The sequence below is a fragment of the Exophiala viscosa genome (assembly GCF_022695815.1).
Source record: "Exophiala viscosa unplaced genomic scaffold EDD37scaffold_6, whole genome shotgun sequence".
Classification (NCBI taxonomy): domain Eukaryota; kingdom Fungi; phylum Ascomycota; class Eurotiomycetes; order Chaetothyriales; family Herpotrichiellaceae; genus Exophiala; species Exophiala viscosa.
In genome coordinates, this window is record NW_026944358.1 from 191677 (window position 1) to 219436 (window position 27760).

General features: G+C 51.1%; 10 protein-coding genes across 10 annotated transcripts; 6 read left to right on the forward strand and 4 right to left on the reverse strand.

The window, feature by feature from the left end:
- Nucleotides 1–722: 722 nt before the first annotated feature.
- Nucleotides 723–2646, reverse strand: EDD37DRAFT_609655 (uncharacterized protein; the record flags this gene model as incomplete). The annotated part of the gene is made up of 3 exons (XM_062815149.1): nucleotides 723–1901; nucleotides 1953–2381; nucleotides 2443–2646. The coding sequence occupies 3 exons, from the start codon at nucleotides 2644–2646 to the stop codon at nucleotides 723–725; spliced, it is 1812 nt and encodes a 603-aa protein (XP_062669329.1).
- Nucleotides 2647–4587: 1941 nt separating this feature from the next.
- Nucleotides 4588–7707, reverse strand: EDD37DRAFT_565051 (transcriptional regulatory protein GAL4; the record flags this gene model as incomplete). The annotated part of the gene is made up of 5 exons (XM_062814034.1): nucleotides 4588–5499; nucleotides 5552–5933; nucleotides 5985–6596; nucleotides 6642–7398; nucleotides 7467–7707. The coding sequence occupies 5 exons, from the start codon at nucleotides 7705–7707 to the stop codon at nucleotides 4588–4590; spliced, it is 2904 nt and encodes a 967-aa protein (XP_062669330.1).
- A 1328-nt stretch (nucleotides 7708–9035) lies between these two features.
- EDD37DRAFT_681679 (component of IIS longevity pathway SMK-1-domain-containing protein) lies at nucleotides 9036–12121 on the forward strand (the record flags this gene model as incomplete). The annotated part of the gene is made up of 5 exons (XM_062819763.1): nucleotides 9036–9158; nucleotides 9241–9337; nucleotides 9392–9473; nucleotides 9524–9567; nucleotides 9600–12121. The coding sequence occupies 5 exons, from the start codon at nucleotides 9036–9038 to the stop codon at nucleotides 12026–12028; spliced, it is 2775 nt and encodes a 924-aa protein (XP_062669331.1). The 3' UTR covers nucleotides 12029–12121.
- A 464-nt stretch (nucleotides 12122–12585) lies between these two features.
- Nucleotides 12586–14041, forward strand: EDD37DRAFT_423143 (glyoxalase-like domain-containing protein). Its single transcript, XM_062812592.1, has one exon. The coding sequence runs from the start codon at nucleotides 12981–12983 to the stop codon at nucleotides 13926–13928; it is 948 nt and encodes a 315-aa protein (XP_062669332.1). The 5' UTR covers nucleotides 12586–12980; the 3' UTR covers nucleotides 13929–14041.
- Nucleotides 14042–14153: 112 nt separating this feature from the next.
- EDD37DRAFT_565339 (uncharacterized protein) lies at nucleotides 14154–16721 on the reverse strand (the record flags this gene model as incomplete). The annotated part of the gene is made up of 1 exon (XM_062814052.1): nucleotides 14154–16721. A coding segment is annotated over one exon (2568 nt), but the record flags the coding sequence as incomplete, so codon positions are not given.
- Nucleotides 16722–18916: 2195 nt separating this feature from the next.
- Nucleotides 18917–20374, forward strand: EDD37DRAFT_631688 (uncharacterized protein). Its single transcript, XM_062816668.1, has 2 exons — nucleotides 18917–19208; nucleotides 19255–20374. The coding sequence occupies exons 1-2, from the start codon at nucleotides 19160–19162 to the stop codon at nucleotides 20037–20039; spliced, it is 834 nt and encodes a 277-aa protein (XP_062669334.1). The 5' UTR covers nucleotides 18917–19159; the 3' UTR covers nucleotides 20040–20374.
- Nucleotides 20375–20688: 314 nt separating this feature from the next.
- EDD37DRAFT_650542 (uncharacterized protein) lies at nucleotides 20689–22084 on the forward strand (the record flags this gene model as incomplete). Its single annotated transcript, XM_062818263.1, has 5 exons — nucleotides 20689–20709; nucleotides 20789–20807; nucleotides 20861–21046; nucleotides 21102–21285; nucleotides 21334–22084. 5 exons carry the CDS (start codon nucleotides 20689–20691, stop codon nucleotides 22082–22084), a joined length of 1161 nt encoding a protein of 386 aa, XP_062669335.1.
- Nucleotides 22085–22996: 912 nt separating this feature from the next.
- On the forward strand, nucleotides 22997–24139 carry EDD37DRAFT_423153 (Nitroreductase-like protein). The gene is made up of 4 exons (XM_062812593.1): nucleotides 22997–23489; nucleotides 23542–23577; nucleotides 23632–23661; nucleotides 23718–24139. The coding sequence occupies exons 1-4, from the start codon at nucleotides 23117–23119 to the stop codon at nucleotides 23891–23893; spliced, it is 615 nt and encodes a 204-aa protein (XP_062669336.1). The 5' UTR covers nucleotides 22997–23116; the 3' UTR covers nucleotides 23894–24139.
- Nucleotides 24021–26366, forward strand: EDD37DRAFT_666200 (uncharacterized protein). The gene is made up of 2 exons (XM_062819263.1): nucleotides 24021–25425; nucleotides 25497–26366. The coding sequence occupies exons 1-2, from the start codon at nucleotides 24470–24472 to the stop codon at nucleotides 26155–26157; spliced, it is 1617 nt and encodes a 538-aa protein (XP_062669337.1). The 5' UTR covers nucleotides 24021–24469; the 3' UTR covers nucleotides 26158–26366.
- EDD37DRAFT_631696 (inositol phospholipid synthesis and fat-storage-inducing TM-domain-containing protein) lies at nucleotides 26367–27629 on the reverse strand. The gene has a single exon (XM_062816669.1). It carries the CDS (start codon nucleotides 27512–27514, stop codon nucleotides 26528–26530), a length of 987 nt encoding a protein of 328 aa, XP_062669338.1. The 5' UTR covers nucleotides 27515–27629; the 3' UTR covers nucleotides 26367–26527.
- Between the last annotated feature and the right edge of the window lie 131 nt (nucleotides 27630–27760).

Below are 27760 nucleotides of genomic sequence, written 5' to 3' on the forward strand. Positions count from 1 at the left end.
TCACCTTGATGATACTCACCACATATTCGACCCCAGGTGCGGACAGCCACAACAAAAGGTCTGGTCAAGCAGGGGCACCATGTCTGCGGCTGTGTCAAGTTAAGGCGACCGCCTTTTCTTGGATAGAAGTCAGCCACAACACCGTCATCCCGTCAATGGCAGTTTTCATGTGGACGGCACTTGTGTATGCCGAAGAAGCACCTTCAGACCTGCTATCAACAACATTCAAATTTGGTGAAAAGCACGGAGGCGACCTGGTGAAGCAACAAAATAAGGTAGTCAAATTAATCTCGGGGTCTGGATTCTATTTGTAAATTTGTGGGCCTGCATCAGAGTTCTCTCAAGCATCCTCGCATACCCCCAGTCAACTGTGCATTTTTTATGACACTGACGAGCTTTGGAGAAGTGTGCAAGACGAAATGCAACGACCCTTCCATGCTGTGAACATGTTGTGTGTCACGCACATGCATGAATGGAAAATCTTCGAGCAATACTGGATTTGGTATCATAGAGGATGCCATGCTGTGCTTGATATTAACTACTGCAGGAGCTTCCACCTCAAAACATCGTAGTAGAGGATATTTTCTAGTAAACGACAACCCCAACCCCATTCAGCCCAGTTCAGCACATGCTGCAGCTATCATGCCCACCCATACTCCAGTCCAGCGGACAACCAGTCTCGCAAACACCCGATTTGGTCATATCATCATGCTTGAAAACATTCATGCGGCTTCCTCAACATGTCGGAGAACAGGATAGAGTTGTTCCTCTTCAGTCTTGTCCTTGTCATCAGTGCCAGTCATGTCGGTGTCCATGCCACCCTCTGCCTTTGGCGTCGAAACCCTGTTCTCTTCGTCATATTCGGCATTTTGAAGTTTCTTCTTGATCAGATCGCGCATCCATTCGATCAAACGCATGTTCTGCACCCAGACCTCACCAGGCTCGGGGTCCTTAGCCTCGTCTTTGGGAGCTTCAAGCTCTGCAGCAGATAGGGCAGGGTCAATGACACTATCTTGAGGAGAGTCGGCCTTCTTCTTGCCCTTGGCTTGCTTGTTGATCGCTGATGCAGGTGGCGTGACTGAACCATCGCTGCCGATGTCCAAATCAACCTTGTCTTTTGCCGGAGCTGCCCGCTGAAGCATACCACCACCATAGCGGCGACGCTCGTCTTCATCAAAGAGACCGCTGAGGGTGGCGGCGTTGGCAGCAGCAAACGCGATATCGGTGGCATTGGAAGGCAGGCTGGGATACAAGGCACTGCTCGTTGGGGCTGATTGACCTTGAGACGGGCTCTGACCAGAAGTGTAACTGTGAGCAGACGATGGCGGAGTAAGACCTGGAGTGCTGGCTTCGGTACCAGTGGCGATGTTTGATTGAGGTTGATGCTGAAGCAGAGCAACGGGGTTAGAGTGGGCGCGGGTAGATGGAAGCTGGGTGGCGTTAGGTGGGCTGTCGCTCGTGCGGTATGCAACATAACCAGAACCTGCCTGTCCGACGGCGGTGGAGGCAAGATGTGTATCGTTCTCGTAGATTGTGGCTTGCATTTGTTCAAGGATCTGGTCGATCGAGGTCAAATCACCACGAGTCTTTGCGTTGCCCATCGGGGGCAGGCTGTAAGCCTGAATAGGATCTTCAGACTCGTAGCCTCCACCAACCGAAACAGGCTGGTACGCAGGAACAGAGACATTGGACGGTATGATTTGAGGAAGCTGAAGACCTTGAAGTTCGAAGAGACGATGACTGATGTTTTGGAAGTTGGCAGGGTCAAGCTCTCTGCGCTTGACCTGGCCGAAGAAGGCGTCAAGAGCATCATAACCCCGCTTGCGAGTCTCATAGTCGTAGGATGTCTGAGGTGCAGTGCTGTAGTACGTGACCGGACCATAGCCAGGATGCTGTCCTTGCTGTTAAATCTGTCAGCAGTGATAAATGGATGCGGTCAACAACATGCTCACCTGAGGTGGTTGTGGTTGGTAGTATTGGTTAGGATGATGTTGGCCACCATAATCTTGGATGCCTTGCAGCGCAGGAGCATAGTAACTTTGACCGACTTGACCTGTCAGAGCCTGACCGTAGTACGAGGCGTTGTAGTCACCTGAAGGCATGCCGTTTTGTCCGCGCTGGCCTCCATTTGCGTCCATGTTTGGAGAGCGCATGATGACGCTGTCATCTGCGTGAGTCTTGACATGTTTCTTCAGATCTTGAGGACGCTTGAACGCCTTTCCACAGAATTCGCACTTGTGAGGCTTTAAAGGTACGTGGACTCGGATGTGGGAGGTGATGTGGTCGCGTTTGACGGTGGTAGTACGACACTGGCCCCATGCACAGGTCAGGTTGAGATTGTTAGTCGACTTGCGACCGACATGGCGTTCGCAGACATGTTCCTACACGATTATATCAGTCAAAACTCGACAGGTAGATCGGGTTTGTGATGAGTGAACTCACATAGAGGGCTTCTGCAGACGTGCATCGCTCGCCGCATCCCTGCCACTGACACTGCAGGTTTTCACCTGCGGCGTTGATGCTGGGAGCAGGTTGATTCTGAATCAAGGGCTGCTGAAGTTGTCCTTGGAGTTGGCCTTGTTGTTGGAGGACATCAGGAACCGCAGGAGGATTCGAGGTGTTGTTGGTCTCGCCAAGTTCAGACATGGTGGTTTCGTCGCTGCGATTTTTGCCAAGCTTGAGTCGCGGTTTCGAGCCAAGAGATATCGAGGTCGACCTTGGCAAAGTAATGAGACGACCAAACGAGGCTGCCGATGTATTCTGGCAACCGACGCGAAGGAAATCGACAACAATCGATGACAAAAGTTGGTGGTGATGGAAGGCGGAAGAAAAGAAAGGTGAGAGTCAGCGAAAAGTAATGGTGAAAATCGGGTAGTGAAGAAGATTTCGCCCTGAGTAACCGACCACAGGCAACGAGGGTGCAGTGAGGACAATACTATGGGAAGCCTCCGGAACTTGTCGCAACAGTTGACTCTCGAGATACACAATCAGTGATGCAAAGGTCAATAACGTCCTCTGGTCAGTATGATTACAAGGAGGTTTGTGAGGCAGAAGAAGAAAAGGGAGGAGACGGGGAACCACTCTTATTACGGGGAGGACGATTGGAGGGGGGGATCGTGGTCAGGTTAACGATCAAGTCCTGGTCATTTTAGGCGTTACTGGCGGAAGGAGCGCAGGGAAGGGTTCGCTCTCGTTAGGGGGGGACCCGGCGCAGTACGAGGTGATGGACTGGTCAGTAGTGGTGGCAGAAGCCAGAAGCAGCGACATCGATTAACCAGCAGCAGCCAAACAACGAATCTGCCTCTTTGGCTGCACTTTCAGCTCTTTTTTCGTCAGCGGCCTTGGCACTGGCACCTGATACGCTCTGCCAAGCCACTAATTCCGCGAGGAAATGCAACCGCCCCACCGCTGCTTCTTCCCCTTCGTTACTAAACGTCAGCCTGATACGAAGGGCCGTCGCTTGAAACGATGAGTTGACGAGGTGGACAAAGAAATGGTGGCAGACTAGATCTCGCAATGCTTCAAATATCATTCTTGCGAAACGTAGGGCTTGTTGCGATTGCTCATTCTGTCTAGTAGCCGACTTGGTCTCCTCTACTTTCCGAAGTCTTGGTTTTCTTGGAATGTCTTGGAAGTTTCTTGGGAGCGGGACAAGACCCGGAGGGGCCAAAGAATGTCTGGCCTCTCATTTTCTGAGCGCCGTATATGGAAAGGCCGGCGTGGCAAATCTCTGGTGACAACTTGACATAGCCTGGCCCACCATTGTCTTGTCACGGTCCATGAATCTTGTACAATCGCATCGATGTATTCGGGCACACGGTTGTGTTACTCATCCAGGTTGTCATTTTAACTCCGTTGAGTCGGCAGCCGAGGCGGTGTCCGGTATCATTTTCATGAGTACTTTTCACGAGTCACAGCCATATCGTTTCAACATCCTCAGAAGCTACTCTGCCATCTTGGCTGTTGCATCTGCCGAGGGTGTAACACTCATCTGCAGGTCTCCATATTCTGCTTAAGGTGACCGTGACGGTCCAGCATTGGGTGTCCTGACTCAAGTATCTCGCTTGCGGGATTGCCTTGGCACCAAGTCGATTCCTCTCCATGCCCAGCCTTGCCACGACATCCCTCCTTGCCAAGTACCAAGATGCAAATAATTTCTTGGAAGGCAAAGCGGAAATCCAAGTCTGGGCAGCGGAACGATGAATATGAACCACATGCAAAACAGTGTACAGAGAAGGTATTTGCGATCATATCCGTCAACTCGATGCATATATTCGAACAGTCTCCCTTTCTTCTGGCCGAACGGAATAATCTTCTGTATTCTCTCAACGACCGTGTTATTGAGCATTCCCTAAACCCTTGCATGCAATCTCTGAACGTCTGTTCCAGCTCATGCACGAGTAATTGCGAACCATGCGGATGGGGCCCTCAGAAAACGCCAGCAAATCGTAGTTTAATGCAATAATCTTCATTCCCATGGTATCGTCCCAATGTGAAGCCCAGAAAAACACCATGCACGCTCTTCATTGATGATGACTCCCAGACCGAACGTTACACTCATCTCGTGACCCCGTCATTCTCGACTGCTCACTGCGGGTTACTGCTGTAGTGTTGATCTCCCCAGGTCGAACTCGGGTTCGGGTTCCAACCTTCCGAGTTGAAATAATCGTCCATACTCGACTGAAACCCGTGTGCTGAGCCACGATTTGTTCCTGTCGAGTCAGCAGACGCATTGTTACTGCCCATCGGCATAGGCATTCCACTGAGATCAACATGATCCCCTCCTATTGCATTCTGCATCAGAATATCCGTTATCGGTGCACTATATGGTGGTCCATGGCCTCCAGCCAGATTTTGTCCACCAAGCCAAGAATTCTCGTTGAGCGCCTGCTGGAAAGAAAAGTCGTAGGTGCCATAGTGTGGGGTTGGCAGCGGCATCTGCGTGCTCGTGCTACCGCCAGTCGGCGTGCCAAATATGCTTTCATCGGTTGAGCCAAAATTGTGGTCCGAAAACGAGTATGGCCCATCCGTCGATTCCAGGGTGCTGATGGGCTGGTTTGGATACGCGAACGGATTGTCGCTAGGGAACATGACGTTCTTCAAGTCAGGGATCTGGGCATTGGCCATGTGAGGTGTAGTAAAGTCAAAGTGGCTGGATATAGGAGATTCCGTGGCTGGACTTTGATATGCCATAGTTGGAGGAGGATTTGACATTTGCAAAGATCCCTCCGAGAGGTTTGAAAGTGCATGCGGATCTGGCATCGAGTTTCGCTTCGCCAGCTTAGCAAGAAAATCTGATGGCAGGGTCCTCGCTCGGCTGGGCGTGCCTGAGGCTTCCCTCAAGCTGGTGGGCGTGGTCACGGTTGGAGCAGTCTGCCTCTCATTCGCTGACCCCGTCTCAGTGAAAACAGGTGGCGGTCGTTTGCGAGATGTTGCTGGGGCGGTACCGAGAGAACTGCGCCTTTCCTTCAATTTCTCGGGCAGAACATCGAATAAACCCTATAATCGTAGCGATCAGCATCACAAACACGCCCTGTTTGGGATTACCTACGGTCAAACTCCCAGTACACCGGTCCGCTGCCAAGCTTCTTTTCGCAAGGGCGGCCAATGTGTCTCTTCCTTCTACCGCGTCTTTGAGAATGTCCTGACTCGTAGGGCTGTTTGGATTCTCAATGACAAAGAACACCAAAGACAAGATTGCGAAATATGTCGTATACATGACGAACCAGTACGATCCTACCAGCAACCCACGTTTCTTCATCTCGGTTGTGATATGAACAATGTTTCGAGCCACGCTAATACATGCCGCTGCACAGGCAAAGCTCCTCTTGTCTATGTTCCTGGCCTGGCAGGCCTGTGACACATAGTGAATAAATGGTCGATACACCATCATCTGTACATGTGCGTATGACATTCGAAGAAGCTGTTGAACCCTACACCGTGTCAGCAGAATTTCGCCAACTAAAATTTGGTATCTTTCTCACCTGGACAGCTCGTTTTCAGCGTTGTCCGAAGGTCTCAACTCCGTTGGTAGCTGGTCCATCCAAGTTTGAAGATCTCTTTCAAGCTCACGAATCCGCTTGTGACTGATAGAGTACCTGGAGTCTGCTTGTCCATTATACATCGCGCCCCTCACCGGGTAAATATATCGAACGACTTTCCTGAGAATGTTTGTCAATTTGCCGTGCGCATTGGATGCCTTTTGGAGAGGGAAGCTGCCCGCAGGCATGGGCCGAATGCCCTCCGTTGTTATGTAATCGTCATCGACCTCAGTCGGTAGTTCTTGGTCGATATCGTCGTCACTCAGCATTTGGGGAAGGCCCAGCACCGCTCCAACATACGAATCCATCTTCCGGATCACCCAGAATATTCGCTTTCGTTCTTCCGACTCCAAAGGAGTAAATGTTTTGGGGATGTTTCGATGCAGACCTAGCCGGCAGCATGCCCTCAGAGCAATGCCAATGTACGCGTAGCATACGGGTAGTCTAGCGGAAGACTGAAGGAACATGATCATGAAGGCGATGGCTTGGATCGTGACCAAGTCCCTGCAGTCGGTGATGTCCAACATCTGCTTGGCTGTGTTGAAGTACTGGTACCTGCAGATGTCAATATAGATACGTTCATGGCACGCATCGACCTACCCTTGCTCCATGGCCTCTTTGTAGCCTTTGATATCCAGTGTGGTGTCGGCCCCAGACTTTGAAAACAAGCAGCCTACTGCCATCACCACGTACAGCAAGGGCAGGAATTGAACATGACCGTTGTTCCACTGCTCAGGATCCGTATCGTAGACAGCATGTAGACGTTGGAAAAAGGTCGGCTTGTGTATAGGCCGCATCATAGCACAGCAATCATCGAGTGTGTTTAGTGAAAGTTCGATTGCCTTTTCTTTGAGTGGTAGATCCACGCCGGCAGCAGGTAGATTGAATTCGAATGGTGACGAATTGGCAGATCTCGGGGATTCAAGGAACTGAGATATGATTCGATTCTTGTTCGGATGACGGTACTCGGCCAAATACTGGTCTCCAAACTGAGCGCGGAACTTACGCATGAAAACGTATCCAGACGAATGACCATGAAAGTCCCAATGCCCAGAGTCGTCCAAATCCAAAGCGCCTGTACGATCAACCATTGACTGAAGCTGTGCATCATCGTCTGGTTTCGGCGGATCCGTTTGTGGTACGACAGGGCCATCGACGATATTAGTGGGAGCACTTACTCGCGAGCTTTCGATTATTTGTTCTACACTTCGCGCGTCGAATTTGGGATCGTCGAGGTCAAGACCTGGGAGCACAGAGCGCAGGATCGCTTCTGCTTTTTGCAGCCTCTGTTCAAGTGCTTCGATATACTGCGGCGCGGGGTTCCGCCGCCGATTCGAGGGTTGATCATAAGTACATTCTGCAACTCAAGGTAAGTACAACTGCAAGGGAAGATAAGCAATTTAATAATGGAAGGCAGTCACACACCATAACTGTACACAGTACAGTGCGTACAGGGCTGTTTGCCGTCGCATTTGATCTTCTTCCGACGACACTCATCGCACGCTCTGGTTACTCTTCGCCTTTTCTGAATTGGTGCTGGCCCTCTATCGCCGTTTTCGTCTATGGGTGTCTCATCTGATGGTGATTCTGGTCGTGACCCGCCTGAAATTCCGGCTGTGGGAGTCAATGGCTCTTGCCGCAAAGCCTCATCAGACGGATTGTCCATGGATTTGGGCGTCGCCATGACGGCGTCACCCATCAAGGGTTGTTAACGTCAATAACAAAGAGACAAAATATGAAAGGCGTCAAAGGGCGTCAGTGCGGTCATTAGTTCCCAGGTCCGAGATTCGCTTTGAAATGGTCCGAATTCGGTGACGCATACAACACGTAACTAAGGGCCAAAGGGACTGTCCTCGGAATGTGTGCCAGGTGTTGATGGCGTCGCGGCGGAAAAGTAACCCCGCAGTTCAAGCTGGCAGATTCTTGGAAATAATAAGAAAGGAATGAATAAGGAAGGATTCAGATAGTGAATTAATGGACTGGACGAACGTTACAGCAGTTCTCGCTGGGGGTAGAAAATGATGTATGCATTATTGGAAAGAGTTGGTGGTACGAAGCAAGCGTACGATGGATTTAGGCCAATAACGAAGACAGGAATAGGATAAGAGCCACCGATGTCGCGCTCCAAATGTCCCTTACTTCCTAAGGCCGTTTATTGAGTCAATCGAGGACAATGTTGGAAGATCATCCTTGGGCCCTTGAATGTTGGATACAAGTATTCCGTCATTGGAGTTTGACAGTACGCCAGGTGGAAACTACATGCAGTTATTGTGGACTTTGAGCACCGTGTTCTGCATTTGGGAGTATGAGAGAGCACCATTGAAAAGCAGAGTTGTAGTGCATCTTGATGCCCATTGTTGGGCCTGTGACTGGGGCGGCCAAATTCCGATCTTGGTGGGACAATGCACGCCCACGAAAGGCTGCGTATTCATAGGACAATTTAGCTTCGTGCCGGGCACCAAAAGGCTAAGCCTAAGCCTAAGTAAGCCTGTGACAACCCATAGTGCATCGTCTATTGACGAATGGACCACCAGTTCTTGTTAGGCTGTTGGGGCTTGCAAATTAACACCCTGGTCTAACTCTGTACGGAGTTACAAAGGGCAGGGTCCCTCTAAATTAACCACGCTTGACTTATTAGGCACATGCTGCAGCCGAAGAAAATCCCCTCAATTGAAGGCTTGTTAATACGAGAAATGATCGAAGCTTTCCGTGGGCCATAGACCAATACCTAGGTAGGTACCCTGTAACCCTGCCTCTAGGTGCGTTTAGGTGCCTGAGGCAGAAAGATTATCTCATTCGGGGGCTTGATTATCCGGCTCCGGAGCCTAAGACTTTCTAACTGCGGCGGGGACGACTAAACCTCATTCGGTGGGAATATCGATAGCCAGCGTCACTTGCGCACCTTGCCACACCTGCAAAACAAAGTTGGCACACGGTCACGGTTATCAATCTCCAGCCTGCTGATGTCCATTCGTCCATCCCATTTTCTTCGTCATGGCAATGCAGGCGCCGCAGGTGCCGCTTGCCAACGACAAGAAAAGAGTGAAGGTGTACGAGTTGCGCGACAATGATTGGTTTGATCGAGGTACCGGGTTTTGCACCGGGCAGGTCATCAATGTACGTTCTACACGCCGACTGGGCGCGATCGCATGTCGCGCGCCTGCAATGTGGAGAGCATGCCCTAACTACCGTCTTGTAGGATGAACCACGTATCTACGTCGAGTCCGAGGACCAACCCGATCGTATGCTGCTCGAGACGAAAATCGTCAAGGATGATGGGTATCAGAAACAACAAGGTCGGAATCTTACAACACCCAAGTGCTGGATGAAAAACAACTGACGCGTGACAGACACGTTGATCGTGTGGACTGAAACCAATGGCGTCGATATGGCGCTCAGTTTCCAAGAGGCGGACGGTTGCGCAGTTATATGGTAAGTCCAGCGCGCCTTTCGCCGAAGCGTGGAGTCTAACCATGGGGCAGGGAATTTGTCCACCAAGTCCAGCAACAACTGTTGGCACTTCCAGGTAAAGGCTGCGCGAATCTAAAATGAGATAAGATACTGACAAGTTGGAAGACGATGGCCTCTCGGATGACGCGCTCGACAACATTTCGACATCATTCACCCTTAACCCTCCCGAACTGAGCAACCTAGACGAAATCGAGCAGAACATTCGACAAGCAAGCATCACCCAAGGAGGTCGCGAAGCGCTGGCAAAATTTCTACTGAAAGAGGACTATGTTTCCAAACTAATACCCTTGGTGGAGATCGCAGAAGACCTTGAGAGTCTATCGGATTTGCACAGGTTATGCAATATCATGAAAGCGCTGATTTTGATGAACGATAACGCTGTCATCGAACACCTTGTCACGGACGACATAATCATCGGTGTTGTGGGCGCCCTGGAGTATGATCCTGATTTCCCTACCCACAAGGCCAATCACCGACAATATCTATCGGACGAATCGAGATATAAAGAGGTGGTTGAGATTAAGGATCCAAACATCAAAAGGAAGATCCGGCAAACCTGGCGACTACAGTATTTGAAGGATGTCGTTTTGGCCCGAATACTGGATGATCCCACCTTTGGCGTATTGAATTCCCTTATCTTCTTTAACCAGGTCGACATTGTACAACATCTTCAGAACAACACCACTTTCTTGAAAGAGCTTTTTGCGATATTCAATCCCGACAACACCGACGTCAAGCGTAAGGAGCAAGCGGTGCATTTCTTGCAGCAATGCGCTGCCATCGCGAAGACCCTGCAAATGCAAGCGCGCGCAAATTTGCTCAACAATTTCATCGCTCATGGCCTCTTCTCGGTCATCACCTTTGCTGTAAAGCACCCCGAACCAACGATGAGAACAACTGGCATCGACATCCTTGTGGCTTTGCTGGATCACGATCCTAATATGATGCGAGGTTACATGCTCAAAGCTGTGCACGAGAAGAAGACTCCTCTAACCGACACACTTATCGACCTCTTGCACGCGGAGACGGATTTGGGAGTCAAGAACCAATTGGCAGACGCTATTAAGATTCTTTTGGATCCTCAGCCTCCTTCGAATGATCCCATGCAAAATCGACAGAACTCCGAGTATATGACGAAACTCTCTCGCCCACCGCAGATGACGGATGCGCAACAGAAAAGAGAGGATTTTGCCCAAGAGAACTTCGATCGATCTTGCCGGAAGCTGTTCAAGCCATTGAGAGATCTTGATTCAAGAGAGTCATTGCGCAACTTCAGCTACCAGGAAGTCTCGTTGTTTTCATATTTGGTGGAGATCCTGACCTTCTTTATCCGCCAGCATTCCATGGGAAGCCGGTCTTTCATCCTTGCTGAAAATCCAGCACCTCGAGTGGCTATGCTGATAAAAGTGCCCCAGAAACCACTCAAATTGACAGCACTCAAATTCTTCCGCACATGCATATCGTTGCAAGATCAATTCTATGCTGCTCAGGTCATCAAGAGTGGTGCATTTGGAGCTCTATTGGGAATCGTTATTGACACAATGCCGAGGGATAATCTCCTGAATTCGGCGTGTCTGGAACTCTTCGAGTTTATCCGAAGGGAAGAGATCAAGCCGATCATTCTGCATCTGGGTGAGAATTATCGTGAGAAGCTGCAAGACATTACCTACGTGGACACTTTCGAAGACCTCACTGTCAAATATGAACACATGACCACCACTCATCCTGAACCCGAACACACGCTGTACAGCCAGGACGATGCAACACCTCCAATGAACCGCGTTCACATCAATGGCAGATGGCAAGGGCTTCAGGAAATGGACGCGAACGAAGAAGACTATTTCAACACCTCTGACGACGATGAAGAAGAGCACGATGAGGATGCAGAGCGTGAGGATGTCAAAGACGTATCCGAGCGTATGCAATGGCATCGCAGAAGGATGAAGTCAGAAATGTTGAATGGAAGTGCTTCTCCGATCACTAAACCACTAGTCGACTACCCTGACGATGACGAGGACGAAAATATGGATTCCAAGGCATTGTCCACGCCGCAAACTCCTCTGACTCCTGAAAGTGGAAAAGAGGCATCAACACCCGACAACCGGGCCACCCCTGAGAAGAGATTACAACCATCGCCCGAGATCAAGTCGTCCGCAGAGTCAGAGCTGCAAAATCCTCCAGAGCGTCTGACGGAAAAGCGACGGAGACAAGATGACGACGATGAGGATGAGTTGGGCAAACTATCTGGTGGTCCCAAACGAAGGAATTCGACTTCCAGTGCATCAAGTCTTGCATCATCAGGCTCCCTGAGACGCAAAAAAGGGTTCCTACGGTCAAAGCAGGCTAGTGACCAACCTACATTGTCGAGCAGTGTGGACAGAGAGAACCATGTCGAAGGGCGGAAGCCGCGCAAGATTGCTATCAGCCTTTCCAACGTTACGAATAAACCTGATGATTCGCCAACGAACGCAAAGTCGCAGGGCAAAAAGGCCAATGCGACCAAAGAACAGAATTAGAGGCATTGGAGCTTCCGACATATGCTCGTTATTGCGTTGGTGTTGTGGAGTCGAATTCTGTACCATACAAATCAAGGGGATGGGGATACTTGGAGCATCCAAGACTTGATATCTTTGACCTGCACCAGGCATGATGGCGTTTAGATGAGTCCTCGACTCAATGAGTATGCCATGGTGACTGGAGCATGACTCGAATGCGCATTTTGGGAGATGTTTTACCAAGAGACATGAAACTCTTATGTCATCCTTTGGGAGTGCACGCTGCTTTGAGCAGACTCTGCCAATTGGCGAGGACGGCTTCCTTTGCTCAATGGGACAGAGACGAAGACTCTGTAGTTCGACGGAGGCAGAGCTCTCAATTTGATGGGCTGCTGTCTGCCATGCCAGCATACGTGCTGCTGCCCTGGGCAAAAATGTCTTATGAAGATAAATTCAATGAGAAAATGTGCATGAACCGTGCCATCATACCTACAATTATGTGCCCATACTTGCTACATAGGACTTGATTCACGAACAGAAGACAATGTACCAAGATATATTTACCCAGGTACCTAGGTATTACATGGTCTGGCCTTCTTCGATTACCTGTAGATGAGTCAGCTGCACTCCCTTACCCACACGTTGCGCCATCGAGTTACCGGACGGGTTCATCATTGACTCCCTCCTACTGTCCGCAATTCTGCGGTATCCTCCGCAATGCACCATCCTTGTACCTTGCTCCCCCACTCTTTCTTCTGATATCTACCGCCCTCCAAGGCAAGTAAAGGATATCAGCAGCAGGAGTTTCGGCCTCAACAAGCAACCTCTACGAACGTCGAAAACAAATCAGCGTCAACCAGAAGCCCCGTCTATCTGCCAGCCTGATCTGAAACCCTTCTCTTACTAGAAACACCTACTGCGAAAGTGGACTCCGTCCTCGAGATCTAGCAAGCTCGACCTCGACGTCCCAACTATGGCCCCATCACTAGCATCTGTATCCGACATCTCGCACGACCACATCGTCCTACTCCTCGACACCCCCGACTTTGAGAACCTCCCAGCCTGGCTAAGCGATAACTTCCACATCATCGAGGGCGGCACTCACAAGGGTGGTTCCTCCCGCAACAAACTCATCATCTTCTCCGACGGCACCCTCATCGAACTCCTAAACTGGATCGCACCTCCAGTCGAATTCCTCGATTGGGCCAGCAAACCCGCAGGCCTAATCGACTTTGCCTTAACATCCCCTCAATCCGCACACGACACTTATGCCGCCGTCACTCAACGCCTCGAGGGCTCAGACGACGGTCTAGGCGTAACCTTCAGCCAACCCTCCGGCGGCGGCCGACAACGCAAAGACGGCCAACACTGCAAATGGTTCGTCACAAAACCATCATACTCCGACGGCCCGAACGTGCCTAAATCAACAGAGACATTCTTCCCCACGACACGTCTCGACACCCCGTTCTTCTGCCACGACGAGACACCTCGAGAACTACGTGTGCCGTCCAACGACAAAACGCTAACAACACACCCTTGTGGCGCCAAGGGCATTTTATCCGTCGAAGTCGTTGTGCCGGAGTCGCATATCGAACATTACGTGAAACTGTACAGCGCTGTGACTGGTGCGGAACCCAAAACGCACGGTGGATTTCGGTATAAGCCGAGCACGAGCGTGAGTTTCTTGCTCAGCGCGCCTAACCCGGAAGCTATGAAAGGCCTTGAGGGTAGAGTGGGTATTGATATCCACGCCCCGAGGGATGCCGAAGACGAAACTTGGTTGAAGGAACGTGGTGTCGGGATCAGAGAGGTCAGAATATTTGTTCCCGCCAAGGGTGAGAGTGAGGTAGATGAACGACCTCTAGACAGTGAGGGAATTGGTGCAAGTCTGGTTCTCGTCACGGAATCCGTTGACCAATGATACTAAGGTCCCGAACGTCCCCCTTGCTTCGCTGGCATATATTGTTCTTCAAGAAACTATAGACAGCTATCTTACAGCTCAGCGCTATGTCTGCTATCATATTCAGGACTGAACCATCTGATTTCGCGTATTCTGAGCGTGTGCATACGCTATGCAGATGGATCTTACTCTGCAGATGGATCTTACTCGATAACCCGTTCGACATAATCAACCTCTTTTCGTTCTTCAAAAGAGCCGGTCCAGACTACCTTTGTAACCGACGTCCTTGCTCAGTCTTCGATGCGCTCCGGCATATGCTGGTCCGTCGACAGGAAGTCGAGCGCTACTGGACTTTCTTCGTGGCTTGTGCGTTGACACTGCTCTAGATAATCTTTCAGGATTCGTCTTAGACCTAGATCTTGCAGCTTTTGGTGGCGCATGCAGATTGCCACTGTTGCTTCGCCATCTCACACCACTCGGGCTGAGGCTTCCCAGGGCCGGCGGCCTGGGTGCCGCGTTGGGGTTTGCTACCACATTTCTGTAGCTTGGCTGGTCTCTGGATTGCCGTAGTTCATGTCCGCGTTTTATGTCCCCACTGGGTCTGTTTTGGTTCATGTCTTTCCGCTCTTGCCGCTTGCGCAGTTCTCTGTCTTGATTGATCATGTTTCGCTCCCGCTCACTCAACATCACCTTTCGAGGAGGTGAGTCCGCAGACACTTCGAATTCTGTTTCGGAAAAGCCAAGTCCTGAAGTAGAGACTTGAAGTCTAGGCAGTCGTGGACCTTTGCCCATGGGTGTATCCTGATTCTCGGCAACATGACAATGATAACAACTTGGATGCCGCTCCATATGGTGATGCGACGATGATGCCATGCTCGCACGTTCAGGAGGCTTGTTCTCGTTTGTCCCATCATTGGCAACGCCTGCCTGACCGTGAACCTTTCTTGGAGACTTGTCCAGGTCTTGCTTTAGGTTGTCTAGATCTGCAAGTGGCATCGGGCCTTCTTCCCGGCTCGCATTCTCCAACGAGGGTCGTAGTGGGATGGTGAAGACTTGGCCTTGATGATACGATGCCCGGCTTGGGCCACTCGATGGGACTGGTACTGTCTTCGCCCGTTTGGCTTCAATAGAGGCAGCCACTTGTGCAAGCGAATTTGGTAGTATGTCCAGAGAGTTGATTGGTATGATGGTAACCGGAAGCTGGACTGCAACGGTTTTGAACAACTTCACGGTAACCACCACATTGACAAAGTATCTGACCTCAAAGTACCTGCCTGTGCTGATGGTGACATGGCCACGAGGAGCTTCCAATTCGATTGTCTTGACCTCCGATGAGTGAGAAGTGACACCTTGCCATGTATCAGACTTTTTCAGCGTGGTACTGCTAATGATGCCGGAGTCAGTACGTTTGGGGAGTCGCAGGTGGTTTGCGCTTTTGTCAAAAGTCCCTGCCGCAGCGTGCGTATACCACAACGTTGTCTTCTCGAGCTGGACCTCGATTTTCTTGACCGTCTTTGGCGTGTTGTTTGCGATATGGACATCGATGAAGATCTTGGCACCATTCACCCATGTCTGTCGGTGAAGCCCCGCAGTAAGCTTCACCGTCTGCATCTCTGGTTCTCGTGCGAGGTACAATGTGTCTGCTGCGAGCAGTGGGCTGGGAAGACTGGCCAAAGCCTTTTCTGGATCGTGCACAGTGAGCATCTGAATGTTCCATGTTTGCCTGACAATACTTCTCTTGCCTCCTACTTTGATAGAAAGTGAAGGGCACAGCAAATAGCGTATGGACGCCTGTTTCGAGGCGTAAGGAGGAGGGCCAAGTTTCAGAGGTAGATTGATGCAGAAGGGGATGCTAGCTGTCGCAGTCTTCATCTCCCACCAAAGATCTGGACTCGGTTGAGGCAGCTGAGACTTGACCAGGGCTGGAGGAGGTGGATTTTCGTGGTCAAACAATTCCGTTGCTAGCGAGAGAAACACCCATCGCCGCCCATCACTGATCTCTTCGACCCCAATAACGTCCACAGAAGCCCTGGAGATGTATATTGGCTGCAATTTGGGTCTTCTTGATGCTCCACCGTCGACCTCGATTGTCATTTGGCCTTCGACGGTACCACCTCCGACGAAGAGTGGGGCAGGCAAGCGGACGGATAATTCGACTCGGGAATGTCGAGCACTGCCATTGTCCAAGACTTCATGAGGAGGAGTGGTTCGAATGAAGGTTCGTGCAAGAGACGGTCGAAAGACCTCCGAGGATTGAGCGCTGGACGCCATAGCACGACGGACAGGTGAATCTGCGCGTCCCCTGTCTGGGATTATTTTTCTTGTATCGTCCAACCCTGGTACTTTCCATGTGTGCAGCTCTTGCAATGAACCTGGAGCCGAACCTGCCAGACTGCGGGAGAAGATGCTGGCCGAGGACCTCCGTTCGGGGATGCGTCCGTGAGGGAGACTGATAGCACTTGCTGTTTTATTGCCTAAGGCTGCAGAACCATTTCGTGGCACCGGGCGTAGTGCATTTGGAGTTGGGCACTCTGAAGAAGTGGAATGAGAGAGGGCGTCTCCTGGAGGTACTGGTGTCTTTGGTCTGTTATCACCACCATCGGTCCATCCTGAGGTTGCCTTCGTGATAGTACCTGTTTTCGAGGACGTTGATGCTTCACGTATTTCCGATAATTGGTGTACGCGGTGTCTGGCTAGAGCTGAAATAGGTCTTGTAAAGGTCTCAAGGCGTGAGGAAAAGGGTCTTCGGATATGATTTCCATCCTCAGGTGATGCTCGCTTTCCTAATTGATATTTCTTTGGAGGGTCTGATCTGGGTCAGTGTTTGAAACCTCACATTTCGAAAGAATCTCACCTCTTAGTGCCCACTGCTCCATTGAACGTTGACAGCCGCACGCATCGCAACTGCGTACGGCTCAATTTCCTAGGGCTGCTCAAGCGGTGATGTACAGTACAATTTGCACACGTATGATCATGAAGTCTTATCCACAGCAAGTGTCAACGAAACGAGGGTCAATGGCGAAGCAAATCGGGTGAAAACCGCAACTCGACTTGTGCAAGGACATGCCAGCCATCAATTGTGCCTGACCACATAGACTTCCTTACCGGAAGAAAGAGCGATCACATACTCAACGAACAGGCTCTTTCCCTTAGAAGCTCAGAAGCTTCAAGCTGTGCACTCTTATTATTTCTCGTTGCGTCAGGAGCGTCGGATACTTGTCGCAACTGGGTTCAAACCGGAATCAAGCCTCACTCAACCTGCCTGGTCCATGTTGTCCAAAGCGCCTCACAAGGAGACATGTTGCAAATATTCAACTTTTGACCATGGAACCGAATATGCAAACACCCTCAACAGCAGGGTTACAGGTGCCATCTCCCCAGGTCATTCGACGACGAGCATAACAACTGCGCAACATCCTTTGCCAGCGCCGCTACTGCTTCATTCTGACACCAATCTCAAGGGTGACTGCTAGGAGTTGAAGGTCTTAATCCTGACGTTCACCTTCCAAATCGGATGATCAGGGTCATGTGAATGTCTTGTGTGCAGACTCCATTGGCTCTAAGCAAGAGCAATCTAGGACAGGTCTGGCGAAGGTTGTCGTCAGCGATCAGTGGATGTGCCGGACTACAGATCATGTCACTTCTGGCGTATCGGAGTGCACCACTCGATGCAACGCGGTCTTCCCCACCTGTACAGATGCCATATTCTGTACCCGATCCGTGATCTCCTACAACTTCGGACCAACAGATGTCAGTGGTCTGGGGTCGAAACTGGGGTAGAAACGGGCTGGAAGTGATCTACGGGCATGTTCCGTCTATCAAAAGAAGCCGACCAGATTATGGGCCGCGATGGCAGGGAGAAGTCAGGGGGAAGGCTGGCGGCGAGATGGTTCCACGGAGAAAGGCGACACGATGAAGCGGGGATGGCATGGATGGCCTACTTCAAAGGGTCCAAGTTGGCGTCAAGCGTCTTGGTGCGTTTCATCTGACGCAGCCGGCGTTCGCCTGACGTTGGATCAGTGTTGATCTATTGTGACCTTCTAGAGCGAATCGAGGCATTGGACGCGGTCAACATCGACCTTATTGGTTCCCGCACATTTGTAGCTTGCAGCCCGACGCTGAAAATTTTTTCCCCCACGTGGCTTGTATTTTTTCACGTCCTTTTTCCGACCTGCCAATGAAGAAATTTTCACGGTTCTGGAAAGAGAGAGGCCTCCAGTCATGATTTTCCAATGTGAAAGCCGAGTGCGGAATGAACCTGGAGGGAAGAGCTTTTCATACCATCCACTTCCAGGCACACTCTACGCTTTGACCGCCTCATTTACAAAGGAGGAAAAAATCTGTTGCGTGAGAAGGCGCCATGATCGGCTTCGTAACTTTCCTCTTGATCCTCATCAAACCACACTTGAATGTTTAGCTTGTTGCTTGCCTGCTCCTTCCCATACATCCGACAGGGAATACTGCACTCTTTCAGCTTCGAGACTCCAACCAACAAAAGCTCAGGTTGAAAGCCACGCGCCATTGCAGAAACTGCAGACTGGGCTCTCAATAAGCCCTGTTCCTTCCTCCGAAGCCGCACGAGCCGACCTTTAACCCCTCTTTGATAAAATTCTGTTGTCTTATTCTATTACCTCACCACATTTCTTTTGTGGGCATGCTTATTGCTCTACCATTTCTTATCTCTGTTTCCAATTGTCACCCATCTGAGTGTTTACGTTTTGGGTATCAGATCATTCAGGGGCGCTCGCGTCTATTCGCGGCTATTCTAAGGTCAACCTGAACCTATCAGCGGGCGCTTATGCCAGGGACATTGCATTAGACTCGGTTGCGTGGAGAAGGCATGGGCTCAGTCGCGAATCCCGACGTTATCCTACCGGAATCTGTGGTGCCAAAGCGCGAGCCTAGTATCGACGAATATGGTTCCTCTCTAGACGGCGAGTCGCCAGAGCCTGATGACAGCACTGGGGTTGGCTCCGAGAAACAAACTCAAGATCCAGCCCCAGCGCCGAAACGCAAAGGAGGGCGGAAGCCGGTATGTTCTGGACTCTGCTGACTATCATGGCACACGTTTAACAGATATCCAGATATATGCCACCTCAGAAGAACGAAAGCAAAGAAACCGTCAAGCTCAAGCTGCCTTTCGTGAGCGTAGGACCGAATACATCAAGCAGCTCGAAACGACTATTCAGCAACATGAAGAGACTCTCCAAAACCTTCAACAGAGCCACCGTGCCGCTGCCGACGAATGCCTAATGCTACGATACAAGAATTCATTGCTGGAACGAGTCTTACTAGAGAAAGGTAATGCCGCTGCTTCATCCACTTATCTCAAAGCTCACGACTCTAGGTATCGATGTTCAAGCTGAACTAGCCCTCAAAGGCAGTCCAAATCTACGGCCACACCGCGTGCCTCCGGTCACTGGTCAGGCATCGCCAATGCAGAAGGCAATGCTCAGTCGACAACAGCAAGCCAGGCATCGACCTGCCATGGCTCCCCCTATTCAGACAGTAAATTCATCTTCCCAGAGTGGTGGACAACGCAGTTTCGCAGACTCACCCACAGTACAGCCCACTCCCCCGTCGCAGAACTCGTCCCCTTCGACGGCAAGATCACCTGGCTTTGCCTTGCAAGGTGGGATGACCTCACCTGCAACTGATATAGCAACTCAGCAACCTCAACAGCAGCAGCAGGGACGGCCGTTGCCACCTTTACAGCACCATGTATTTGCGCCGCAGCGTAGAGTCCCAGCAGCAAGAACCTTTCCGAACCAGGCCACCGCCCAAGCGTTTCCCCCACGAGCTCAAGCCAATCCTACTATGCAGGATAATTATTATCCGGCTTCATTCCAGAAGCATTATTCTCAACTCGGCAAGCTGACCCGCCCCCTCTGCATGTGGAGCTCTGTTCGTCCTAGACTGATTGCGTGTTACAGAACAGGAGTACGATGCACAACAAGACATCATGGACGATTTCGACGCAGAAGACGTCGACACGGACAGCTTCATTCCGAACTTCCGTCTTCCCCCGACCACTGTAGATTCTGGCATGCGAATGGGAATGCAAGCATCACCACCCATGACCACGAGTGCTGCCAGCGATGGAAGTGGCAATCTCATGATCGATCCTTATGACCCAATGTTGGATGCAGATCCTTTCGGACTCACGGCGTCTATGCACTTTCCGAACCCGTTCACGTATCCTCCGACGCAACAACGGAGATAAGACTTATGAGGATACCGACACGTTTGCATTGGGCGGCTGGAGTTTGAATTTTGAATCAACCTTGAGGTATTCAAAAGTTGCATGCTAGCGATGGCGTCCGTGTTTTGTTATTCTTTGACGGATGATAGGACACTCTGTCAGCAGAAGGGAAGTTTCGTAGTTGATACCCAGTTCTACGGCCCCTGGGCCCTCTCAGCCTTAGGTTGAACATACTTAATTCACAATCAATTGTATATTTACTCTGCTCTTGATGAGGAGTCTACTGGGGGACTTATTGGTGATGCATCACGTGCACAAGGGCAAGACCGAGGCACGTGCTATCGACCGCCAAGCCACCACACGATCGATTTTCAATAGCTGGGTGAATTTCATCATTGAGCACACGAATGCGGCTGTAACCTCACGACTTGCCTCCAACCAGACATCATTCTCCTCTCGGCACTGACAAGGTCCTTATCTTTGGGAACTTGTCTTGGTCGGGCGTCTCTCCTTCTACCGATCGAGTTGGAGTTTCAATAAAAGTAGGCCTTCACGGAAGGCGCTCGAGAGGAAAACGTCATGGCGGACGTCAAGAGCAAGGTGAGCATCAACACCATTGGACACTATACAATCAAATGGATGTCGATTTGTTGTCGCGAACATTAGCTGACATATTTAGAACCTCTACGAGCTGTTGGGTATGTTACCCGCCAAATACTGACCCTGGAAATGTGCTAACTTGGCACTTCAGGCAACACCTCTGACCAGGATTCCGATCGCGAACCTGAACCACCTACCAAGGCCATCGAAAAGCCAGTTGCTCGAGCTGGCAAACGCGATGCTCCAAAGGAGGCACCAGCTGCTGATCCCCTCGGCAACGTAGCGACTCGCGGCCGTGGAGGTCGAAGAGGAGGTGGGTTCAGTGGAAGCGAAGCAGGTACGGATTTGGAACATGATATTCAAAACAACCATATCTCTGACGAGCGCGACAGCATTCCGTGACCGAGCTACTGGCCGAACCTACAACCGCGACAAGCCTACCGAAGGTGAAGGCGCTGATGGTTTCGGAAACAAACCAGGTCGCACAGAAGGCGCTGCTGGTACTCGACGAGGTGGCCGTGGTGGTGACCGACCCCGTCGAGGTGGTGATCGACATGTCAACCGTACCGGCATTGCGTGAGTCTTCAAGACTATACGGTGATTGTTCTTTGCTAATCCTCGTAGTGAACATCCCAAGCAAGAGGGACACGGTTGGGGTGAAGCCACCGCCGATGGCGAATTCGCTGACGAGAAAGCTGGCGAGGCCATTGCCAAAAAGGAGGAAAAGGAAGGTGGTTGGGACGCTGGTGCGAATCAAGTTTGGAACGAGAATGCTGAGCCAGTAACAACAGCCGAGGGTGGTGAGACCGCTCCAGCAGGCGAAGAGGAGCCCGAGGACAACAGCAAGTCTTATGCCGACTACTTGGCTGAGAAGGCCGCTAAGAAGCTTGAGGAACTTGGTCTCAAGGAAGCTCGTGCACCAAACGAGGGCGCAAAGGAGGACAAGAAGTGGAAGTCGGCCAAAGAGCTGACCAAGGAAGAGCGCGCCGACTACTTCAAGGGAGAAGAAAAGGCCAGACGTGAGCGCGAGCGTGCTACGAAGAAGAACTTCCTCGACATCGACTACTCGTTCAAGGAGCAGCCACGCGAGGCCGGTGGCCGTGGCCGTGGCCGTGGCGGTCGTGGTCGCGGTGAGCGTGGTGACTTCGGTGGTGAGCGCCGAGAGCGTCCCGACCGTGGTGACCGAGGTGACCGTGGCGACTTCGGTGGCGATCGTGGTGAGTTCCGTGGTCGTGGTCGCGGTCGTGGCCGTGGAGATCGTGGAGGAGATCGCGGCGAGTTCCGTGGCCGTGGACGTGGACGTGGCGGCAGCAGCGATGGCCCAGGTGTTGCTGTTAACGACGAAAGCGCCTTCCCCAGCCTCGGCGGAAAGTAGATTGACCCATGATCAATCTACCTACCGAATCTACACACATGCAATTCGACACCACCATCAGAATCAAATCCATCATCGACTTTGTACTAGTGAAGGGCACACTCATTGTTTCGGAAGGTCATACCTGGCGATCTTGAGGCACGAGCAGGCATTTGCATGGGAAAGATCGGTTACAGTGAAAGTCTTTGCAAAATGCTGTGCAATTCAAAAGCATTATTGAGGCAACGGCCAGGAATAAGGAGGGAATCTGTTCTACAATCTCAAGCAGGCAAGACAAGATGCAAGCTTGGAATCGTGTAACATATGCTTCCTGACCGGGTCAGCACCGTTGCTTTTTCCAGAATGAACGTCTTTAATTGTTGCTCAATGTTTCTTCTTATTTCCTCTGATTCCTCGTCGTTGACATACTGACCACCTTTTCGCCTAGTGAGACAATGTTTTGGTCGTTGGTGCTAAACCGTGCAATCCCAGGTTCAGATAGTGAGCGAATGTGGTAATTTCAGCTGCTTGTGGAATCAGACATCACATATGTTATGCAAGCAAGGCTTCATTCCGCATATACTCCACCTGCTTACCAACAACGCGCTTTCAGTGGAAGTCTGTTTCTCAATTGCAATAAGGCTCGCTCGCTGTCACATGATTTGTGATCCCAAAGTCAACTTCTCGCCCGAGAGACGATATGGACCTTCAGAATTACAACCATTGGTCCTCAGGCAGTACTCCAAAATGGCGAGACCCTCCCTGGACCCTATGCTATTGGATGGCACAGGCATGAAATTTGAACAGCGGTGAGGCTGAATGATCTTGTTGACATGGCGTGGAATGAGGGTTGTGAGACCAAGTTGATTGTTAAGACGGCAGAATGGGGGCCTGATGGAGGGGAGGGCTGCCGTTCAGAATATAAAGAAACGGACGTACGCAATGGTCGGCCTGCTTCTCCTCTACGCTAACATTTTCTCGGTGACTTACAGATTGTCCTGACCAGCGCTTCACTAGACGCACACAACCCACCGACCAGTTTCAGACGCAACCATGGCTCCAGTAGACACCTTCTTCGAGCTGGTCCAGAACCGTCGCTCCATCTACACCTTGTCCAAAGAGTCGACCATTCCCGACTCACGCGTGGAAGAAATCGTCAAGGAGGCCATCAAATGGTCGCCATCGACGTACAACGTCCAATCCGCCCGTGCTGTCGTCTTGCTCAAAGGTGAGCACGACAAACTCTGGGCCATTGTCAAAAAACACATGGACCAGGTTCCCTTGGACGAGGGCATGAAGACCTACATGGCCGGCCGCATCAAGGGATTCAACGAGAGTTACGGCACTGTCATGTGGTTTGAAGACCAGGACGCACTGCACGGTCTGGGCGAGAAGCATCCTATGACCAAGCCCCTATTGACCGAATGTAGGCCTCCAGTGTTCTTTCAATTTGTGAAGTGATGCTGACGGAGTCTCAGGGTCGGACCACTCTTCTGGGATCCATCAATTCATCGGTAAGTTTCCACTCGGGGCTGTTGCAAGGAGAGTAGCTGACAGTGACTTGTTAGCCTGGACTGCTCTTGAAGCAGTAGGGCTCGGTATGTATTGATCGGAAATTGTGGTCAACGCAATGATGATGTCTAACTCATTTCAGGTGCCAACCTTCAACATTTCAACTTCCATCCTGGTATTACAGCTGATGTCCTTTCGACTTATGGGCTGCCCGAGTCGTGGAAGCTCAAGGCTCAACTTGTTTTTGGCAAGCCTACTGGAGGACCGGCTGAGAAGACGTTTGAGCCTCTTGAAAAGAGAGTTCTTGTCAAGGGATAGATACCCAGATCGAGAATGTATGGTATAGAATCAGCAAGGAGGCGATACTGTGGACGTCTTGCAATGAAATAGATATTGGAATCAGACCACTGATCAGTCTACCTGTCTACGAGTACTGATAGCAATGCTTACTCTCTACTCTCTTTACCCCTGGAGAAACGTGGTCAATCAAGGCCATGTCCCCATCGGGCTTAGTGCCGTCTAATATTGGCGGCCCTTCTTTTTTCAACGAATTGTCCTTTTCCCAATTGCGAGCTTCTCTCCACCAGACACGTTTTCACCCGTTTTCTGGGATTCAGTATCATTTTAATTGTATTCTTATCTTGTTCGACACTTCTTATATCTCTTGGATCGATCAAGAGAAATACTGTTGTTCTGCTCGGGTAGTGAAGCGGACAATTTCGAGATTTGGCGGGGTACGCGCAATCCCCCTATTCCGACAAATCGATATCAGGGGATTTCCAATTTAGTGTCGAAAAGGCTACACGACTTGACTTGACGCCTTCTCACGAACGCGCTTCTGCTTCGCTTCCCTTCTGAACGCGATACACTAATTGATCACTACAACATTCAATCATGTACAACATATCTTCGCTGTCAGCGCTGCTGCTCGCGCTCCTCAGCATCGTCTCAGCTTACCGACCAGTCCAATTCGTCAAGCACACCGGCGAATCCGGCCGCGCGGACCAGGCATTCAGCTTGGTAAATTACTACAATGAAACCACACAGCAATCAGATCTGTACGTCCGCATGTGGGCATTCCGCTATGCGTCCAGCGCCAAAGGATGGGCGTCTCTAGCGTTAGGCCCCCAAATGAAAGGCGCGTTGATGTTCATCACGTACGGCGACCCAGCAAGCAACACGCTTACCCTGACCGTACGCACTGTCGATGGCCACCATCCACCACGACCCATCCCAGAAATGAAGGATTTCTACTCCGGCGAAGTGCCGACTGTCGACGTCGTCTCGACCCGCTTCGAGGAGTACACCGGGCAATTCTACCAAGAGAAACTCCAGGCGAAGCCCTCACACCTTGGTGTCGCCGAGTTCATCGTCAGAGGCTACGACAAGTGGACGGCCTGCGAGTTGGGCGTGCACAACGACACGACGAAACAGTCCATGATCTGGAGCAGTAACTTCAAACAAGATTTCGGCAGCGACTTTTCGGCCGAGCGTGGCATCGACATGCATCAATTCGGACTAGGGTTTGGATTTCTCTGGGCTGATCTTAAAAACGCATTGTCTCCTGTGGCATTCTTCGGTCCTATTAACGATATGGAAAGCCACAAGGGTGTCAATGAGATTGGAGACCCGCTCGTACCGACGACAGAGGAATTGGACGCTGGAGAGAACCTCATTTCGCAGCACAAGGATGCCCTCGGTGGTGGAAGTACCAGCGATAGCGACAAATCAACATCGGATTCTGACAAGGAAGTCTCGGACGGTACCGACAAGTCTGGTGCCGACAACGGCTCCAAGGTTGAAGAGCCGGTCAAGACAGTCAAGCAATTCAACATCCGTTCATTGATGTGGTATGTCCTCATACCCACTCCCCCTCCCTGCGTAACCCCTTGACACAGTTGACTGACTGATATGGTCACAGGCACATCCACGGCTTCCTTATGACCCTCTCCTTCTTGGTGCTGTACCCATTGGGCGTCTACTTCTTGAGGTCTCCCCGGGCTACAGCCTTCAACCTCCACTGGACCATCAACTCACTCTCCAGCGTATCCGTGTCCGTCGGCGCTCTAATCGGCTTCGTCAACAGCCGCTCCATCTCCATCTGGCATCAGTACCTCGGCATCCTGATCATTTGTGCTCTGGCCGTTCAAACGGTTCTCGGCTGGCGCCACCATGTCATCTACATTTCTCCCCACGGCGGTCGACGAACCTGGATGGGAGCCGTGCATGTATGGCTTGGAAGGGTGGTGTTGCCGATGGCCATGCTGAATGTTGCGTCTGGACTCCTTTTGCGCCAATACGGATGGTTGACCGTTAGTTTGACTGTGGCGTTGGCGGCGGTCGAATTGATTGTTCTTACGTTGGTCGTTGGGCGTGCGAGGACAAGAAGGCCTGCTGCCACGCAAAAGGCTGTGCCGATTGGCGCGGATGAAGCGGAAGAGTATTTCCAGCTGGCAGGCGATGATGATGATGAGTTTTCGGATAGTGATGCTGAGGGTGCCGCTGGGGATGGAGAGCGTGTAAACAAAAACGCGGAACGTGAGGAGCAGGCTAAACGGTTGGCCAAGTTGGATAAAGTCTGATGCTGACCTGCTTGTTGGTGTTGTATATCAGATTCCATGTGGTCAATGGAGGGTATTATATGTGCTCTGTGCACAGGACGGTCTTTCGGGTACCTGGTAGATACAGCTATGTTTGCTGTGTGGAGTTGTGTGATATAGTTGTAGTGGACGATTCTTCTTGCTGATAAATAGGGACGGTGTTATGACTGTAAATTCATACTTGGTGGAAGCAAAAGTCCAAAATGAGCTCAGAGAGAAGTATTTTACACTGTGATGCATTACTTAGAAACACTAATTCGTCGCCATTGCCATGCGCTATGCTGTGTCGTAATCCTGGATGCTGATCGAGCCCTGTTGTCCATTCGCCCTTATCATCCTCTTCTGCGTGTGCTTATAACCCTCCAGCGATTGACCTCCACTCGGGCACATGGTGTCCCAAAAAGTAAATGCCGTACAAGGTCGATCCAGCGATCAGCAATCCACTGAGCTTTTCTTGCCATGTATGGAACCAAATCGCCGTCATCATCAGCATCCAGAAATCCAACACAACAACCCCATACAATATGTATCGCGACCACATTCGGACCTTGGCGACGGTCTCGCTTTCCCATCCTCCCACTGCTTTGCGTTCTTCTTCCGTCATGTCATGCGCAACTGCCGCTGCAGCCCTGGGAGAAACGTGCGGATGGGAGGAATCCCGATCGGAAATATACAGTTCGTAGATGAGGAAAGCCGAGGCTAACGTAAGGATGAAGACGTGACCAGAGATATCGTGACCACCCTTCCAGCGCCCGCCAACAGCCTTGCAGACAGGTCCGGAGTTAATTTGGGTCATACCAATGACTTCTCCAATGCCATTGGTGTTCAGGATGTGAGGTTCGCAGCGACCGCCTGTGATGGTAAAGCTGCGGTCGATGAGAGCGGGACCGAAGCACCATTGTGTTGTCAAGAACCAGGAGAAGGTTGCTAGCGTGTAGCGTAATGCGGCTTGGAGGTAGTGCTTTTGTTTGATGGCTGGAGGTGGTCGAGTTGTTATCTGGAGCAGAACGAAAGCTAGTGTCATCCAGAACCAGCCACGCTTGACAAAATACACGTTGAAGATGTTCCTTTTGGTCGAGAAATAGTTGACGGGGGCTGTTGAGGGAGTATTGGCCTCAGAAGTAACTCCAGGTGCCAGCGGAGCAACAGGTGGTGCCGCGATCGGTGAAAGGACAGAATAGAGGGAGCCAATCGCAAGTATGACAGGGTAGATGAGGAGGAGATATGTGGAAGGTCTTGACATGGTGGTCGGCGTCGTGAACCTGGTCTCGGTCTTGGACGACTCGGGCTTCTCGTCCTGTTGACCAACGGTGCGCCCGTTGCGCAGAACCGCAGGCATGTTTGCGAGTCAAAAATGGCAAGTTGATTGGAAAGGTGAGGCCCCGTCAGCTGCAGCTCGGCATGCTCCCGGGTTTCTATGTAAACGGAAAGATGAGAGGTGTTCGTATTGTAGAGGCAAAAAAAGAAGCAACGAGAAAGAGAATCATGCAGCCAGATTTGGACGCATGCGGTTTTCGCTGTTACAAGCAAATGACGTATTAATGTTCGTCACCGCCTCGCCCAAGAAGAAACAATCATCTCTCGT

Coding starts and splice junctions, on each gene's coding strand:
- EDD37DRAFT_423143 (XM_062812592.1), top strand. CDS start 12,981: ATGGCCCCATCACTAGCATCTGTATCCGACATCTCGCACGACCACATC.
- EDD37DRAFT_631688 (XM_062816668.1), top strand. CDS start 19,160: ATGCTACGATACAAGAATTCATTGCTGGAACGAGTCTTACTAGAGAAA. Junction 19,209..19,254: donor ACGAGTCTTACTAGAGAAAG/GTAATGCCGCTG, acceptor TCACGACTCTAG/GTATCGATGTTCAAGCTGAA.
- EDD37DRAFT_423153 (XM_062812593.1), top strand. CDS start 23,117: ATGGCTCCAGTAGACACCTTCTTCGAGCTGGTCCAGAACCGTCGCTCC. Junction 23,578..23,631: donor TGGGATCCATCAATTCATCG/GTAAGTTTCCAC, acceptor GTGACTTGTTAG/CCTGGACTGCTCTTGAAGCA. Junction 23,662..23,717: donor TCTTGAAGCAGTAGGGCTCG/GTATGTATTGAT, acceptor AACTCATTTCAG/GTGCCAACCTTCAACATTTC.
- EDD37DRAFT_666200 (XM_062819263.1), top strand. CDS start 24,470: ATGTACAACATATCTTCGCTGTCAGCGCTGCTGCTCGCGCTCCTCAGC. Junction 25,426..25,496: donor AACATCCGTTCATTGATGTG/GTATGTCCTCAT, acceptor ATATGGTCACAG/GCACATCCACGGCTTCCTTA.
- EDD37DRAFT_631696 (XM_062816669.1), bottom strand. CDS start 27,514: ATGCCTGCGGTTCTGCGCAACGGGCGCACCGTTGGTCAACAGGACGAG.